The sequence below is a fragment of the Macaca mulatta genome, chromosome 1 (genome assembly GCF_049350105.2).
Source record: "Macaca mulatta isolate MMU2019108-1 chromosome 1, T2T-MMU8v2.0, whole genome shotgun sequence".
NCBI classification, from domain to species: Eukaryota; Metazoa; Chordata; class Mammalia; order Primates; family Cercopithecidae; genus Macaca; species Macaca mulatta.
In genome coordinates this window covers 203969720-203988586 of record NC_133406.1, presented here as the reverse complement: position 1 = coordinate 203988586, position 18867 = coordinate 203969720, and the positions used below count along the sequence as shown (strand labels likewise).

Here is an 18867-nt window from a genome sequence, read left to right as displayed (position 1 = left end):
ATCTCTTTGAACTTCTCTGTGAGTTGTGCTTCCCCCCCCCCCCCCCCCGCCCCCCGCCCAGCGGCCCTTAACTCAGGCACACATTTAAATCACCCTGCAGGCTTTTGTAAAAGCACAATGCTGGCTCCACCACAGACCAATTAAAACAGAGAGTCTCTGGGAGTGAGTCCAGAGCATTAGCACTTGAAAACTTTCTCCCTGTGATTCTAATTTGCTACTGGGACCCAGAACTACTGCCCGACCATGCTTGAATTAATCAGAAGGCTTGAGCCTAGTTCTACTGTCTATATGCTTGGGCCAACCCTGTTAACTTTTCCTTTTTAAACTTTTGATTATGGAAATTTCCAAATATATGCAAAGGTAGAGAGAACGGTATAATGAACCACTATGCAACCATCACCCACCTTCAACAATTACCCTGGAGGGTTTTATGCAGGAAAATGATATGGTTTGAGTTAAGTTTTAAACAAGGCACCGGTTGCTGTGTGAATTGTGGATGGTGCTGGGGAACCGTGGAGGCTGGAAGGCCAGTTTGAAGGCTGCGGCATAGTCCAGGCAGGAGGTGATGGGGCTTGGCCTGGGGTGGGGCAACAGCGATGGAAAAAAGTGCTAGGTCAGGACAGAGGTAGAGTGGCAGGGCTTGCTGGCCCACTGGATACAGGGTGAGCTGTTGTGAGGCTGCGATGAGACACTATTGTGTGCCTGGCACATAGAGGGGTGAAGTCAGCGTGGATCTCCTTCCACGTCCTGTGCAGGCTCCAAGCTCTAAGGCTTACCTGCTCTCTCTCTGCTGTTTTGCGGAGCTTGTATACAAACTCGCCCACGGCCACCAGCACAGAGAGGACCAGCCCGGCGGCCAGGACAATGAAGATGCCCCCGATCTTCTGGATCCCCAGGGCGCTGGCCTCTTTGTTTTCCTCCTCAGGGCACCCACTGCCCCGCCACCATTTCTCCTTCATGATGTGCAGCTTGTCCTCCTCCTGAAGCTGCAGGATGGCGATGGTGATCTTGTCCCGGTATGGGGAGCCTGAGCAGGGAGAAGGGACCCCTAGCCATCAGTGGCGTGTGGCCCATGCTGTGTTTGGCCCTCCCAACACCCTGGTCAGGCCACCACCACTAGCCCTCTGGATCAGCTCATAAAAGGGGGGCCCTATCCCTGTGAGTCCTCTTTAAATCAACACATGGTATCTGGGTGGGTGGAAATGTCCTGTTTGAGCAGGGAGGTCGTACCCATTGTGTATCAGTCCCTGTGGGCTCCCTGAAGGCCCAGTGCCCCTGAGCTGCGTCAGCAGGGGCAGGAGAGGGAAGGCAGGAACGGCCTCTGGGAACTGTCCCTGAACCTTATGTCTGTCCCAGCTCTCATTGCTTAGGTCAGGGCCACCCTCAAAAGGCATGCAGCTCCATCCCTCTGCTTCTGGGCTGAGAAAATGTCACCTATGTCCGGGCGCGGTGGCTCACACTTGTAATTCCAGCACTTCGGGAGGCCAAGGCGGGCAGATCACCTGAGGTCGGGAGTTCAAGACCAGCCCGACCAACATGGAGAAACCCCATCTCTACTAAAAATACAAAATTAGCCAGGCATGGTGGCGCATGCCTGTAATCCCAGATACTCGGGAGGTTGAGGCAGGAGAATCACTTGAACCCAGGAGGCGGAGGTTGCGGTGAACCAAGGTCATGCCACTGCACTCCAGCCTGGGCAACAAGAGTGAAACTCCGCCTTAAAAAAAAAAAAAGAAAAGAAAAAAAGAAAGAAAAGAAAAGGGAGAAAAAGAAAATGTCACCTTTATCAGCCCCATGGAATGAGCTGCGAGAGGGAGCGTGAGTGGACACGGGGGTGGAGCTCCCCCTCTGCCCACACCCCTGCCCCTCCCACACGCAGCCCCTTGCTCACCCATGGGCGTGCCGATGCCGTAGCCCTTGGAGTCAATGAGTCCCCCAATCTGGGTGAGGTTGCAGTTCCTCTGCGTGACGTACTCGATGGTGGTGGACTCCATGAGCAGCGCGTAGTCGGCCGTCAGGGCCCTCTGGATGCCCTCCTCGTTGTTCTTCACCAGCGCCGAGGGCTTGCTGCTCATGAAGGCCCACATCTTCTCGAAGGTGGAGATCTTGGATTTCTGGGCCGCGAGGGAAGGGGTGATGCACACACTGTTACTAGCCACACCAGGGACCAAGCACTGCATATCCTGCTCAACGGGGGTTGGGGCCTTGAACTCGGTCTACAGTCTTCAGAGAAAGGGAGTGCTACACGGTGCTCCGATATAGAAATTGAGGCCCTGGGAGCAAAGGTCCCCAAACACACAGCCGGCGAGGGATAAAGCAGAAATGCAGACTCAGGCCTGCGTCCTGGAAACCCTGACCATGGCACGAGTGGTCTTCAAACTGACTTTAAACATGGATTTTCTTTCTCTAAAATTTATTAAAAGTTAGCACGTTCAGGCTTTGTTCTAAGTGCTCTACCTGCATTAACTCGTTGATTCTTCACAGCGATCACAGGAGGCAGGTACCATCATGAGCTCCATTTTACAGATAAAAAGACTGAGGCACAGCTAAGTCACTTGCCTAAGTTTACCCAGGCACTAAGTAGCAAAGTCAGGCTTCAAACTCAGGCCATCTGGCTCCGGAGTCCATACCCCTAACCCCTCAGCTGCCCTGCCTCACAGAAACCACTGTGAGGGTGGAGGAAGAGAGACGGCTGCTCACTGGGGCAAAGATGAGTGGGTCCTGGGCCTCCCCTTTCGCTTCAACCAATGGAGGCCTCTTTTATGTCCTGTTTCAGGGGAAGATTTTGCCTCAAACATGTTCTACTTCATTACTGTGAGGAAGGAACAGGGTGCAAATTGCAGAGGGGGAAAAAAGTAAGAGCAGTCAGAGGAGGTGGTCTGCAAGCCCCCTTTAGCTGCACCAGCGCTCAGGGTTGTAGGGTCCTGGGCTGGACACTGTTGCATGAGCAAACCAGAATCCCTAAGACCAGGTCCAGGGGGTAGGATGCTATGCCTGCCCTGGGGAGACACAGAGAGGTTACTGGGGCCAGGAGAGAGGAAGGCAAGGGCTGAGTGTCCCTTGCTGCCTGGGGAGACTGCAGACCAGGGTGCATGGCATTCATGATATTTCTTGGGAACTTAGTGCTTTGCCAACTGCCTGCTCCCAGCAGGGGTCAACCCTGCCCTGGCTGATCTCAGGGGAACAGGTGGCTCTGCAGGCCCCACTGAGCCTGGCTGGTTCCAAGTCTAGCTGTGCCTGTCTGTGATGTCAGCCTGTCTGACTGGCACCCGGCCCAGCTCCAGTGTGCCTGATGGCATGGGTGCACTTGAAAAGGCTGGCGCAGGACTGGGGCATGGGCAGGGGGATGGGGAAGAAGCCGTGCCTGCTGGGAGGGGGCTGTGGAGCCTGGGAGGAAAGTGTACTTTCTATTCTCCCGGTGCTTCCTAGCTCTGGCAAGGGCTGTGCCCTCCTAAACTGGCTTCTAGAGACCCAAACATGTCCTGAGGAAGAGCAGTGGGAACAGGAAGGGGCCCCAAAGCCACAGGCAGGACTCCTTGGAATTACATCTGAGCACCATTGTCAGCTGAGTGCCGGTGATGCCTCCTCTGGGAACAGGGCTGGGGGCACCTTCACAGATAAGCAGTCACTCCCCAACCTACAAATTTACCTGCCCCAAAGCCAAAGGCATGAAAGGGCCCAGATGCCTGCAGCTTTCACTGGCCTCTCCCAGCCCCTCCTGGTCCTCAGCCTGCCCTTCTTTCAGCCATTGCTGCTCTCCAGCTACTCCAGCTCTGCAGGACTCTCTTACCTCTGCAATCCCTGCCTCTAAGCCTTTTGTGCTCTCTGCTCTCCCACCTCCCCAGCTATTCTTCCACCTCCCCAGCTATTCTTCCACCTCAGTGCTTCCTGTGGCCCAGGTTGTGCCCCACTCAATATTCTTGCCCTTAAAAATCTTCCTGATGTTCAGCTCTTCTGCCTCCCCAGTTGTTTCTTATTTTCTGGAAAATTTCCGATAAGCAGATTCTTCCACCTCCAATTTCGCTGTCTCCCCAGATTCTCCTGTTGTAGAAAGCTCCTAGTGATCCCCATCTCTGGTATTCATACCTTTGTGTAATCCCCTCTTCTTGAATGTGGACTGAAACTAGTGACTTGCTTTTAACTCCCCACAAAAGTAATGGGATGTCATGTCCAAAATTAGGTTACAAGAGACTGTGACTGGTACTCTCTCTGGCTCGTCTCACTCTGATGGAAGCTGGCTGCCATGTTGTGAGTTGCCCTATGGAGAGGTTCCCAGGACAAGAAACAGAGGGCAGCCTCTGGCCAGCTATCAGTGAAAAACTGAAGCCTTTAGTTCAATCACCTGGGAGGAGCTGAGTCCTGCCAACAAGCATGCAGTGAGCTTGGAAAACATGCCTTAAAATAACTGTAGCATTAGCCAACACCTTGACTACAGCCCCATGAGGGACCCTGAGCCAGAGGGCTCAGTGAAACTGCCTGGATTCCTGACCCACAAGCTGTGAGACAGCAAATGTTCTTTTAAAACATGAAGTTTCAGGTAATTTGGTATGCAGCAATAGATAACTTATACACCCTTTCAACCACATACTCACATAAGCGACTTCTGCTCCCAATATAGTTGCTTTTTCAAATAATCATCAATTCCAACTATTCCTGTAATCAAAGTATCCTAGTCCAGTCATCCCTGCTTTGCCAGATACACATGTTCCCGATACTCTACCATCCTGGTTATTGGAACCTAAATACTTTTCTCCCTCCAGTGATTGCGGCTCTTCAGCTCCTTTCCATCCTTGTCTCTTCTGCTTTCCCAATTCTCCCTCTTCTACTAGAGGTGAGAACCAAAGGTAGATGAAGCAATCAGACCTCCTAATGTATCTGCCCATCTAATCTATCCTTCCATCCACCCGTCAACCCATCCATTCACCCATAGATCCATCCATCCATCCATCCATCCATCCATCCATCCATCCACCCACCTACACATCCACCCACCTACCCATCCACCCACCCATCATCCATCCATCCAACCACTCACCCACCCATCCACTAACATATCTGATCATGCTACCATCCATACCATCTACACACTAGTTAATTCAACTACTCTGACTATCCACCTATTACTTATCTATCCATCCATTTAACTATCTATCCAACCATCTATCTATCCATCCATCCATCTGTTCTCTTACCTACCTATCCATCCCCCAATCATCCATCCCTTTCTCCTCCTCACCCATCTTACCCACTCACTCTCCCATGTCATCCACCCTCTCAGTCATCCATCCAATAAATCTCAAGTCCTTAGAAAAGTAACTTGACAATGAATCACTCAGGAAGCCCCACCTACTCCTTCTGTCTCAGAATGGGTTAAGAACTTCTCTTTCTCTAAACTCCTCCTTGTATCCTCCCCATACCCCAACACTTTATTCCTCTTATATACAGGCCTGCCTGACACCAAACCATATGCTCTTTCCAGTAACACAACACCATAGATGGAGACAGAAAATTCGGTTGGGGGCTGAAGGGAGTGTTGAGGCAGATGAGCTCTGAGGAAAGACACAAGAAAGGCACCAGTGGGTAAAGGAACTGAATGAGGAAGATGGGAAAGGACAACAGAGAGCTTGGGCCAGTGGAGATGGAAGGTGAAAACAAGGCATGAAGCTGGCTGTGACGTTAATTTTAAGAGACTCCTGGCTCCAGTACCAACTAAATTATTATCTCCATCACCTTCAGGTAGATGTGTCTGAAATCTGCTTTCCTAGAATGGTCCCCACTGCCCTCGTCTTCTACCTTGGGGCCCCCATTCTCAACCTCATCTGCACATGGTCTCTGCTTCCCCTTAAGTGCTGTCCTTCTGTCCTTGAGTAGTTCAGTGATTCTGGGGCACAACCCTGAAAGGGTTCCTTCTGGCATATCTAAGCAGGGATAGATAAATCCAGGGCCCTTCATGGACCCCCAGGTTCCTCTCTCCCATCTCTGGAAGAGTTGCCATCACAGGCCTGAGTTGCCATCACTGGCCACAGCTATCATCACCACCCCAGGGAATAAAGTCCCACATACCTACAGCTCCTGTGTCGTCCTGCCTGTCCTGGCCCTGGAGAGAACCTTACTAAGGATTGTTTCAGGGCTAGTCACCCAAATCAACTAATGGAATCATCTGGAACAACCAATACACGGCGGTGTGCCAGGACAGAGATGCTTTTTTTATCAGTAAAATTGGCAAGAAAGTAAATTCCAGGCTCACGACTTTCAATTCCAGCCTCCTCAAAGAAACAAATTGATTTTCCCTGACTGAAGATACTTAATCTTGAGAATTTAACATTTCTGTACAAGAGAATGTATATAAGTCTACATATATATATAGCAATTCAAAAGGGAGCTGAGTTTCAGGGAATGTGTGCAGAGATGCAGTAGCGATGGGATTGCATACAAGACCTTGGGTGTTTTCCATCCTGGAAAGGAGACCTTTTTCCATATTAAATGGCTTTCTTATCTCTGAGTGTGGAATCTTTGGCCTTACTGGATCCATGGACTTGAGCAGTTAATCATTTCTCTTGGGTCATTTCTATGGAGACAGGAGGCCTCTTTGGAGTCCACTGCCTCTGCCCGCTGCTACAGTCCCCCTGTTAAGGACAGTCTAGCTCCTTGCTCACCCCCGATCCTGGCAGCGGACCCTGTTGGCTGCACATGCCTGAGGCTTGCTTGTGGGGGACTGCAGGCTGGGGGTGGAGGTAGTGAGAGGGGTCAGCTCTACTACACTCTGGGGTCACACGAGCTTGGACTCAAATGCCTGCTCCTTCTGTGACCACAGACAAGCGACGTCACCTCTCTGAGCTTCACTTTCCATATCTGTAAAACGGGTGTTGTAAGAGTACCTGCTACTTAGGGTGATCGTGAACATTGAACAAGACAAAGGGTGTGAAGTGTTGAATACAGAGCCCGCCTCTAAGGCTCCATAGGTGGCCGGAGTCACTCTTTTCCTTTAAGGCTCCTTAATTCTCCTTAAGGCCCAGTTTTCTCATCTAGAAACTGGGGAGAAAATTCTCTATAGTGCTGAGTGGCTACGGCACTTAACGGGGTAAAAACTCAAATGCCGACAGGGGCCAGGCTGGGTATTGAAGTAACTAAAGAAGGCTGGGTGGGAGTCTGTAAACTGGAGATAAACATTGCCTCTCAGCTGCTGAGAACTCCTGCAATTGATGCTTTTAAAAAATATGCATATATTAATAAGCAATGTGTGGCCCCTCCAAATCATGTCTATGGGCTGCACAGGCCTGTATATCACCAGTCTGCAACAATAAACAATAAAAAGTTAGCATTCACTGCATGCCTACTTTGTGCCAGGTAATGCTGTGAGGTAAATACACGAATTATCCCATTTAATAATCTCAAGAGCTCCACAAAGTGGGTGCCCATTAGCTGGTCATCTCCAGTGTGCTCCAGTTAAGTAATCTGCCCCAGGAGGGAAATTCGGGGCAAGAGGAAAGTGTCCAGCCTGCTTCTCTGGCTTGTGTTCAGCCAACCGGAGGGCTCTGCAGAAGAGAAAGCCTTTGACCTAAGTCCTCCTGTATGCCTGGCTCTGAGCTAACCACTGTACATACAGGAGCTCACTGAACCCTCTTGCCAATTGCTGCATGGTGAAAATAAGTATCTATGTCATACAGGGGAGCATATGGAAGCCCAGAGAAGTGAAGTGACTTGGCTAAGGTCACCAGCAGAGACATCACCCCAGACTCAAATCCTGGTCTGTCTGACTTTAAAACTGATGTAACTTGATGACGACAGGCGGCACCACACTGAATTTTGCCTGGGCATTATGTTTTGGTCCCCCTACCTGCTTCTGCTTGAAGGCAGGGCTAAGGCTGTATGTGAGAGAGGCCAGCAGATGGGTCAGGAGAAGCTGGAAGCTGAGTTTGGGGAGCATATTCCTAGGCCCTCCAGCTCAGGGAAGGGTCTGTCATGTAGCTGGGAGGCAGGGGGTGGGCCGGGTGACCTCTCTGAGAGCATGCCCAGGTCAGATGCTAGGACTGAAGCTGTGCAAGGAGGGGGGCCTGACAATGGCCACGGGCCCAGGTAACCTGACATTCTCGGGCCCCTAGTTCCCACTCCTTCCCTAAGCCACTATCCCTCTCACCTGTTAGGTGCTCCCTCACCCCCAGCACTGAAAAAGGTCTAAGTGGTTGGAGAAGCTGTCTTCCAACTTCCTCTCTCATCAAAGCTGTGTGGCCTTCCCTGCAAAGAACACGCTTTCGCAATGTTCTCCTTTACATTTTGCCTACATATTTTTACAGCCAAACAGTGCTTTCAAAGGCCTCCTTTTTCATCTCCTAATTAATTTTTATCTTCCAAGACGGAGGAAGGACAACACAGGAGACACTGTTTGTGATGTCTGCTGCTCCCTGACAACTCTTCAAATGAAATTTCCTTTGGAATGATGGGGCTGCAGGGTGGGGGCAAGGGATCGAGAGACCCCCGAGAGCCCAGCGTCCCGCTTCCTGCTGCTGTTGTCTTCGGACAGAAACAGGTTTTCTCTCCCTTGTGAGTTCTACTCTCAGTCAGGGAGTTTTTAAAGACTGTGTGCTGCTTAACCAGGAACATACTAACCACAGAAATCAAGTTCATCTGTCCTGCACTCTGGACCTTCAATACAGGCTGCCCACTTGGTTCTTAGTCCTTGATATTGTCTCCTGCACTTGTGCCACTTGGCTACTGCCATCTTTAAATCCCATCCTTTCACTCAACAACAGCATCCACTCAACATGTATTATTAGAGCAACTACGACGTGCCAGGACTGTGCAGGGCTGCGTATGTGGTCAACTGACTGTGGCTTCACTTTTCCCCAACTGCCTCCTGAGGACTGTGGCTGGGTCCTTAGAGAAGCCATATGAACACAGTGACCAAGAGCATAGGTACTAGAGCCAGGCTGCTTGGGTTCAAATTCCAGCTCTGCATTTCACTAGCTGTGGGACTTTAGGCAAGTCAGTTAGCCTCTCTGGGTCTTCCTTTCATCATGTGTCAAATGGAGATGATTATAATAATCTACCTTCCAGGGCTGTTATTGAGGATGTAATAAACAAATACAGGTAAAGTATTTGGAATGGTGCCTGGCACAAAGTAAGTGTTCATTAAGTGTTACTGTTATTGTTGACTTTGCCAATGTCTCCCAGACATCTGATGGCTCCTCCGGGAGCTGCCTCCTGTTCAACAGTAGTGCAGCCTTGCCATAGACTCTCACGGGCAGGGGAGGACCACCTCTCAAGGAGAAGACCCTAGAGTGGATGTAGGGGAGGGCACTGTGCGTGAAGACAGAATGTCTGACCTTGTAACCGGCTCCACCACTGATCTGCTGTGTGATAATGGGCTGGGCCTGTTTCTCTAGGTTAATCTCAGGTCTCCTTCCAGCTCTAACCTGCAAACATTCTGTGCTAACCAGGAGGCTATCACCTGGTCTGGAGGAAGGTCTAATTAGGAAGTCCAACTACAGAGGGCAGGGGGGTGGCAAGGCAGGGAATTGGTTCATCCAGGGACCTTCAGCGGGGGCAGGGGGTAGTGGTGCTTCTAGCTCATCATCTCAGGTGGGGGCAAGTTAATGTATCTACATTCAGGCTCTTCTCCCATAAGTAACAGTCCCATTGCTGCTGCCGATGACAGGGAACCTGGGCAAGGAGAACTTCACTTGAATTAAGGCAGGAGACAATGTGGCCGGCATAAAGAGGAATTAATTGACCATAGGGACAGCAATAAAGTGGAGTTGGTTATGCAGGGGGTGTGGAGTTGTTGTTTCTGACCCACAGACTCCTGTGAGCATGGGCTCATGAAGCCCCAGCATCCCAGCTAGGTGACAGCATTTGTATCTCTCCTCTGCCCTCCTCACTGTGCCATTCACAGGGAAGGTGGGTGAGGGCAGAGGAGGCTGCGGGAGGTGCTGCTTGATGCTGAGGGCAGCAGCTCAGTGGGGAGCTGGGACTAGGTTCTGGGAAGCCAATCTGAGCATCTTAGCATGGAGGGAGACAAGGACATCCAATCAGCAGCAATGAGCTTGCACCAGGCTTATTTATGCCATTTCCCTTTGATCGGGAGCCCTGCTTAGAGATGGGCTCATGCGTTATGCATGAGAGATGCTCTGGCACAGTCAAAGGGCTGGGCCACAGCCTGGGGATAGGCATGAGCAGGCAAGCATGTGTGTGCACGCACACACACACACACACACACATGCAGACACATATGCATGCACAGTCCATTATGCACACACACACGCCCAGAGACACATTCGTACGCATGCATGGACCATTATACACATACGCAGACCCCCCACCACCATACAGAGACATATATGCATACACGGGCCATTATACACACATACATGCAGACATATATACTTGCATGGATCATTATACATGCACACGCAGATACATATGTATGCACAGGCCATTATACACACACACAGAGATTCATGCATGTGTAGGCCATTACACAGGCATACACGCACAAAGGCTAGTATACACACACGTATCATGCATAAGCAGGCCATTACACACACACAGGCCCATCTGCCCTCCACTTATCTAGACATACCCATGAGGATATCCAAGCAGACAGACACATGTGTTTTCTCTGTACACATATACATGTAGACCTTCTGGTACACACTTGTACACATTCACTGGCACGTGTCCACGTGCTCAGATCACAGACATGCATCACCCATATGTTCAAGCACACATACACATAGATGCAGACACATGTCCAAGCACAAATACACACATGTCCCCACACAGGCAGAGTTGTGCACAGGCACATGTGTGCACACACACACACACATGCACATTCCCACATATTATATACTGCTACATGTCCATGTGAAGCCATGCATGTATACACATCCTCACCTACTCACTCATAGGCAGGAACACATACAGAGTCCCATAGTGCTCCCAACATGCCTTTGATAATGCCGTTGTCTTCCCCTCACTCTAAATACACAGTAGTGACCTCTTAAGCAAGTCAACCAACATCCCTCTTGGCAACATCCAAGAGGGAAACTCCTTTCCTCCCTCGCTGTCTCTTCACTACAAGGCTGTTTCCAACCTCAAAGAGGGACATGGTGGGGGCTGGGCAGCGGGGAGGGGAGAGAGTGCTGGAGGGCTGCAGTGCCCAGGAGGTAGAAGGCTTTCCCACCCAACCCCTCTGTCACCCAGGCTGGAATGCGGTGGCGCGATCTCGGCTCACTGCAACCTCCGCCTCTGGGTTCAAGCGATTCTTCTGCCTCAGCCTCCCCAGTAACTGGGATTACAGGTGCGGCGCCACCTGTAATTTGTATTTTTAGTAGAGATGGGGTGTCACCATATTGACCAGGCTGGTCTTGAACTCCTGACCTCGTGATCTGCTCACCATGGCCTCCCAAAGTGCTGGGATTACAGGCGTGAGCCACTGTGCCTGGCCTGCCTGCAAGCTGTGTTTCAACAAGTCTTCCAGGTGATCTGAATGCACACCCAGGTCTAAGAACCACTGTTGTAAAACAGGGGCTTCGAGGAAGGCAGGCCTGGGTATCACCTGGCTCCTCCAGCTGGGCGTCCTGGACAAGCCACTTAGCTGCTCTGGGACTCAGTTTCCACACATGGAAAGTAGAAATAATTCGAGTATCAGCCTCCCAGGATTTGTCACGAAGATTAAATGAGGCCCAGCATTTACTACAGGCTTGGCCTACTGTGAGATCTCAGTGGCAGTAGCTACTGTTATTACTACTTTAATTTCTGGGAGAACCTTTGCAGCTTCTGGTTCTCGGGGCCAGCCAGAGTCTCCTAAGCCCTCAGCTACTACAGTAGAAAGTGGAAAACATGAGGGCACTGAGCCAACACTTCACAGAGCAGGAGGAGCAATGAAATCATGGCCAGATACCCATTAGAACAGTCACTTGAGCAGGTGACAGGGACTTTATCTGCTGACGCTAGCATTCTTAGAGTGTAACATGCTCAGTAATGTCTGTAAACACTTGTTCAAGTTCTAAACCTCCTCCCTTCCTCTCAAGATTTGGCCCTGCTGCCGTCTCCCCGACCTCAGACTAGCTTCCTCAAGATGGATGGCATTGAGATCTGAAGCCAAGGCAGGGAGCCCCCAGGGCCTGTGTGTCTGGGCAGCTCTTCCCCTGCTTCCCCCTTCTCCAGGCCCCTCTCTCCACCTGTCTCCTTCTTATGACTTAAGGAATCGTAACATGTTCACATTGCTCATCTCAGGCACAGAAACTTCTAGGATTTGTGTTGAGGCCAACCCATTTGGCCCACATCACCACAGCTCCCCAAAGTCAACTAGTCCAAACAAGGTGGGGCTGAGGCCTGGGGGATTCTGACCCATTGGCCATGCGTGGTTAGGGAAGGGCAGAGATGCCCTTTCCTCTTCTGCTCAGTAAATGGTGCTGCAATAGAAGGGAGAGGGCCTCACCTTGAAGAAGGTCATGGTGGCCCCATCCTTGACAGCCCCATACTCGATTTTGGTTTGCTTGGCCAGGTCGTCAGCAGAGTCAATGGGTGATTCCATGCGCTCCACGGTCAGAAAGGCAGCCAGGTTGGCCGTGTAGGAAGAGATGATGATGAGCGTGAAGAACCACCAGATGCCACCAATGATGCGTGTGGACAGGGCTTTGGGCATCAGCTCAGACCCTGGGCGAAGAGAGGATATAGGCAGTCCCTTACAACATCCAGACTAGCGCTGCTCAAGTCCCCTAGGTCACGGATTCCTCTGATACTCTAATGAAAGCTAAGGCCCTTTCCCAAGACCAGTGGTTCTCAAGAGTGTAGTCTCTGGACCAGCAGCAACATCACCACCTGGAACTTGTTAGAAATGCACATTCTTGGGCCTCTCCCCAGCACTCACTGAATCAGTAATTTCTGAGGGTGAGAACCAGCAATATGTTTTGAGTAAGCTCTCCAGATGATTCTGACGCAGCTGAAATTTAAGGATCGCTCTTCTAGAACAACATACATTCACATTTCACAGGCTCATCAAAACCTCAGATGCCTAACCATAGACCACTTATGTGGTCCCAGCTTAAGAACACCTGGGAGTCAGGACCCCTGGGTTCTTGAGTGAATCCTGCTCCCAACTCTCAGTGTGATCTTATGCCTGATACTTCTCCTCTCTGCAAAATTCTGCAAAACATGAAGAATTGTCCTTCCTCTGTCCCAGCCTCACATAAATACTGTGGTGCTGCAATGATATAATTTGAGAAGAAATTGCATTGGAAATACAAATGGTATACAAATACAAGATTGCTATGCGGTGCTTTGCAGGAGGGGAAAAAAACCAACACTTTTTGAAGCTCTTTGCCGAAATATATTACTTTTCTTCCCCAAACTTAGGTGTGGAGCACAATAGAGATGACACCTTCTAACTGAAGTAATTAACTAGTTGGCTTTCAAGAGATTTAAATTGCGAGTGACTCCTGAACTTTCCAGAATATTTGGACCTGCAATCTGAAAAGCGTCTGCTTTGATATGGATGATTTTTTTTTTTCCTCAAAGAAGTCACTCAAGGGAGAGTTTTTCAAATACATAACTATTTTTCTCCCTCCTAATCAAAACCACACGGAGAATACATCAGGGGCCAGTGCTTTGAATAGCAGCAGGAGGTGGAAGAGGAGAAGCTATTACTGCATTGAGGGGCTTCCAGGTCTTTCCCAACTGTCACCGAACAAAGATGATAGACAAAAAAGCAAGGTGAGGCTCCAGGACACGCATTAATAGCAAGGACAGATCGAGGCACTTCCCTTGAAAGTTGCCTGTCACTTCCTAGCTGCTAGAGACCACCGAGGCTCCGTGTCCCCTCCCAAACCGGACACTCCCAGCCTCCCCTGGTTTCTCCAAACCAGGCTTTGGGCTGCTCTCAGAGAGGGAGCACCTTATTTGAGTCACCTGATTGGTGAGTTCTGCCAGGCTTGCCAGACCTCTGCCCAAGTCCCTGCCCTGGCCTCTGCCATGGCCGAGAGGTTTCTCACATGTGGGACAGATTTACTTTTTTCCTCTCCTCCTTCATTCAAGTACCCAGCACAGAGCCTGGCATGTAATGGGTGCCCAGGACACATTGGGATAATGCCATTTGCTCATTTGTTTGGCATTTGCTGATGGATGTCTACTGAGGACCAGGGTTTGTGAAGGTTATACACAGATGACTGAGGGACAAGGACATTTTCTCTGTCCCTTGAAGCCCCTTCCCTGCCTGCCCCTTAGGTAGGTCGCTCAGTGAAACTCTAATAGGCAGAGACTTGTCTGCACTCCCTAAGATAAGAGACTCTGGACATGGGACTCCACCTGCAGAGGCAGTGAGCAGCTGGTTTGTGGCCGGCAGGACCACGGGGTGGTGTCCTTCCTGGGGGTCTTTCCTGGCTGGTGATCCCCTCTCCCTGTGCTTGCCCTCTTGCTCCCTACTGTCTCTGCATCTGACTCCTGGCAGTTAGAGCAGGTGCTCTGCTTTCTGAGATATTTGAGTAGCTGCAGATATTTCCAAAGCACACTGGCCCTCCTTCCAGAGGATGTAAGAGAATTGCATCCTTTTGTGTATCTCATCTTTGAAGCACTTGGGCTGAAGTCCCCAATTCAGCCATGATCCTTCCTACTCTCAGGAGCCTCACAGCCAAGCGGCCACGGAGTTCCATCCACCGTGTATCCTGAAGCTCTCTTAGTGCATTTCTGCCCTCCACTCCCAGGGCCACCACCAGGCTCAGGTCTTATCACCTCATTCCTGCAGTGGCCTCCCACCCAGCCTCCCTGCCTCTAGTCTCCTTCCATCCACAGCTCAACCTGCTCAGCTGGATTGTGTGGTGATGAGGCCATGGGCAGGGTCAGCCGCAGCCAGCAGGGTGCTCTATGTCCATCTCAGCTGGAGCAGGTGGTGAGGGATGCATCCTGCATGCCCTTAGCTTCAGACCTTAGGTCTTAGCTTCAGACCCTGAGCCAGCTCCAGCCAGAGTGGAGGTGGAAGTTGGGGGTCTGGGGCAAGGGCACACACCTGGATATCTGTCTCTCCAACCTTCTGCTGGCTCATCAGGGTCTAAGGCTGACCCTAGAGGTATGGGCTGGCTCTGCTGATGCCAAAGAGGCTGAAGACCCCTTGGGGAAAGGAGACCCTGGAAAAGGAGGCCGTGGGAGAGGTGCATACCTTGTTGCATCAGGGATCCCATTCCAAACCAGAAGCTGTTAAGCAGAGTGAAGTTATTTTCCACCACCTCAGAGCCAGGGTTGCAGGGGTGAGCATCGTACCACTCATAAGGGCTGAACCTGGCACAGGAGGAGAGGGACAGTCAGCCTGGGAAGCAAGGAGCATCCATGCCCCAGCAGGCAGTGGTTTAGCAAACACAGCTGTGCCAGCCGCCTCAGTATCAATATCCTCATGGTTCTTCTGGGAGGCAGGGCAGGGGAATTTCTTCTTGTTCTTTATTGTTAGTGCCCTTTTCTGGTTATAAAGGTAATTCACCAGCATCTCGTAAAATTAAAAGTGTACATGCCCTTCAGCCTCCCAATTCTGCAACTCATTATCCATCCCAGAAAAAGCACTCTTACAGGAGCATCAAGAGAAGCACACAAGGGTGTTTATCAAAGCATTGTTTGTCATCGCAAAAACACTGGAAACCACCAAAATGTCCTTCAGTAAAGGAATGATTAAATAAACTACGCCACGCTGTACTGTGAAATATTATGCAGCTGCTAAAAGAGAATGAGATACTTGAGATGTGCTGGCGGGGAAAGATCTTCAACACATATTGTTGAAGATCTAAGCAATAAAAATATTAAAAGCAATGTATTAAAAGCAATAGAAAATAAGAACAATATGACCACACTTATATAAACAGATTCCTAAAGACATAACTATTCAGTGCTTTATGTATACTCATATGCAAATGTATACTAAAGGGTCTGAAAGGGTCTCTAGATAAAAAAATATCAGTGTTTACCTCTGGGGAGGGGCATCAAGACAGCAGAAGGAATTTCAGGAAGGCCAATTGCTCTATCTGCATTATATAAATTTTTAAAAGTGAGAACATGCTTTTGAGTTTTGGGCATAATAAAAAACCTTAAAACGAGAAAAAAAGCAGAAGACACATTTTATAAAATATTCAGACAGTATAGACAAATACAATCTGAAAGTGAATGTACTCCAGCATCCTATCCCCTGGAGAGAACAATGCGTTATATAATTTTTTAGATTTTTGTCTTTGAATATACAAATACATATATGACAGGGAAAAAATGATTACTTAAAGCCCCCTACTGCCTTCTAAGGAAGAGGAGTCCTGATTACTGAACTGAAGGGAGTTTTTGTTCACTGCGTGAGTTCCAGTTGAGGATATCTATGTTTAAAGAAGCTTGAGGCCGGGAGCGGTGGCTCAAGCCTGTAATCCCAGCACTTTGGGAGGCCGAGACGGGTGGATCACGAGGTCAGGAGATCGAGACCATCCTGGCTAACATGGTGAAACCCCGTCTCTACTAAAAAAACTAGCCGGGCGAGGTGGCGGGCACCTGTAGTCCCAGCTACTCGGGAGGCTGAGGCAGGAGAATGGCGTGAACCCGGGAGGCGGAGCTTGCAGTGAGCTGAGATCCGGCCACTGCACTCGGTCTCAAAAAAAAAAAAAAAAAAAAAAAAAAAAAAAAAAAGAAGCTTGAGAGCTTGAGAGGACCCTGGAAAAAGTCCCACACTGGTGGACTTTGTCTCTAGGTTTGTGGGGGAGGTTTTAGGATGCTGAGAGGACACATTTGGAAGGGGAGATAAGTCCAGTGGAATTTTGTTTCATTTTTTAAAGTGCAATGCCCTTTAAGTGTGATGTTGTGACCTCTCTTTTCTGTCTCCCTTCTAAAAGCTGGAATATATAATACATTGATTACCAGTGGTCATGTGGAAAGAATTTTATTTTCATGAAGCGGGAAGATCCCTCAAATAGGAAATCCTAAAGAAAGGTTTCAAACCAAGACGGGGATCTTCAAAGGAAATGGCCACAAACTGGTTAGAGGCTCTAAAACCCACAGGGAAGAGATCTAGGATGGAGAAAGCAGAGATGAGAGGCTATTGTGAGAAGGGTTTTTGGAGAGAGCCTTTGGAGGGTTGGGTGTCCAGAGCTCCTGCTTCCTCTACCACATCGAGGGAGAGGGGCTTCCCAGGGGGCGAGGCAGCTCAGTGCCCGGCCCTGTAACTGAGCAAATGGACCTGGGAAGTGTGAAGGGCAGGGGTCGGGCTGATGGGTGCTCTGTCAGTGGAATCAGGCAAGTCCCTGCTGCACGACATTGGCCTGCAGGCCCAGACACCACCAGGCCTCAGGACGCTGGGTCCACAGTGCTTCCCCTGGACCAGATAGACCCATGCAGAAGACAGATCCAGCCCAGGCCGACTTTGACTCCCATCCTGGAAGGCAATGGGATTCCAACAGGGAGAGGCCATGGGGCACAGGCCGCTGGAGGACCAGGGGCTGAGTGGGTAGTGGGCCACAAAGGGAGGCCCTGCTGGAGGGGGCCGTGGGAAGAGCACCCACCTCTGAACACCCTGGAAGGTGGGAGGCAGACAAAATAAAGCCGATTTCTGATGAGATCTCCCGAGTCCTGCTCTTTACACGTACCAGGCACACATACACAAATATATGACACATATGATACTTTTAACAAAAAAATCCCCTATCATACCACTATACTGTCCGAGAACTTTGTTTTTCATTTAATGTTACCAGCCTCTTTTCAGGTCAGTTCTTCCAGATCTACCTCATGCTCTGTAACCACTCTGCAGGTGTTTCTAACCATGCCTTGACTGATGGGCACTTAAGCTGTCCTCTCTTTCCAACTGTGGTGCACTCTGCTGGAAAAGCATCCTTGGACACACCTCTGTGGGCCCTGATGCCCAAGGGTGGCCTTGTCTTCTGGGGCTTGGCTGCAAAGGCTTTCTAGATTTGGGAGAATGCTAAAGTGTGGCTCAATGGTGATGTTTCAACAGGATGAAGTTCCAAGGGTGGAACTGCTTATCATAATAAAAATAACTGGTTCTAGAATGGGCTTCTTGGCTATCAAATGCTGTTACAGGCCGGGGTCCTCACCGCCTCCTGAGAGGTGAAAGCCTGCAGGGTGCCCATTTTACAGATGCAGAGGCCACAGGGATCCTGCAGTCAATGGGACAGAGTGTCCAGGCTCTAATCCTCCTTGGCCACAGGAGAGAAGAGGAGTGGGATGGTCGCTGGACAAGGAGGGAAGGTGTCACCTGGAGTTAATGGCAGATCTTGGATTTGTAGCTTGTGGCTGCAAGGGCTTCTCCAGTCTTGAGAGTAAACAGGAGTTAGAAGTTGACCTAGAGACATTCTGTCTCCACAGAGAAGGTTACAGTCCATCCCCAGCTGGAGTGTGGAGGTGTAGACAGGGCATCCACTGTGGCCAAAGCTCTCGCTTGCCTTGGATACTCAACCCAGATTTGGCTGCAATGTGGCTCTCAGGAGCTAGATGGGTTGCTCACCCTCAGCCCTGCCTTCTGGGTCAGGCACTTAGGATCATCCCCTGTCACGAGTGCCAACTGTCCTGCTCTCTGCGGTGAGAAGGCACACCCTGGGCTCCCTTCCTGTTTCCTCCTACCTCACCAGGCATGAAGTCGAATATCTTGGTGGCAGCGAAAGGCCTTGTGCAATGCCTGGTCCCCAGATGCGGGCCAAACAGACCAGGCCAGGCCAGTGTGCAAGATGGACAGTCCCGTGCCAACCTGGAGTTGTCCCAGAGTGGACCTGGACACCCGCCCACCCTTCCCAGGCCCTATCTCTTAGAACTGTGGGCAGCTGTGTCCAGATCTCCTTCAGCCAGCATGGTCACCGGGAGTGAAGATGGCCGCATTCCCCCCACAGATATGTTGTG

At 50.3% G+C, this 18867-nt stretch overlaps 1 protein-coding gene across 1 annotated transcript in view; it reads right to left on the bottom strand.

The window, feature by feature from the left end:
* GRIK3 (glutamate ionotropic receptor kainate type subunit 3) overlaps positions 1 to 18867 on the bottom strand; it is a 239172-nt gene that overhangs the window by 8658 nt on the left and 211647 nt on the right. Inside the window, exons 12-15 of the mRNA XM_001111351.5 lie at positions 15155 to 15273; positions 12443 to 12660; positions 1892 to 2114; positions 777 to 1027 (exon numbers count right to left, since the gene is read on the bottom strand). Of these exons, the coding sequence (XP_001111351.4) occupies positions 777 to 1027; positions 1892 to 2114; positions 12443 to 12660; positions 15155 to 15273 (811 nt within the window). The remainder of the gene's footprint in view (positions 1 to 776; positions 1028 to 1891; positions 2115 to 12442; positions 12661 to 15154; positions 15274 to 18867) is intronic.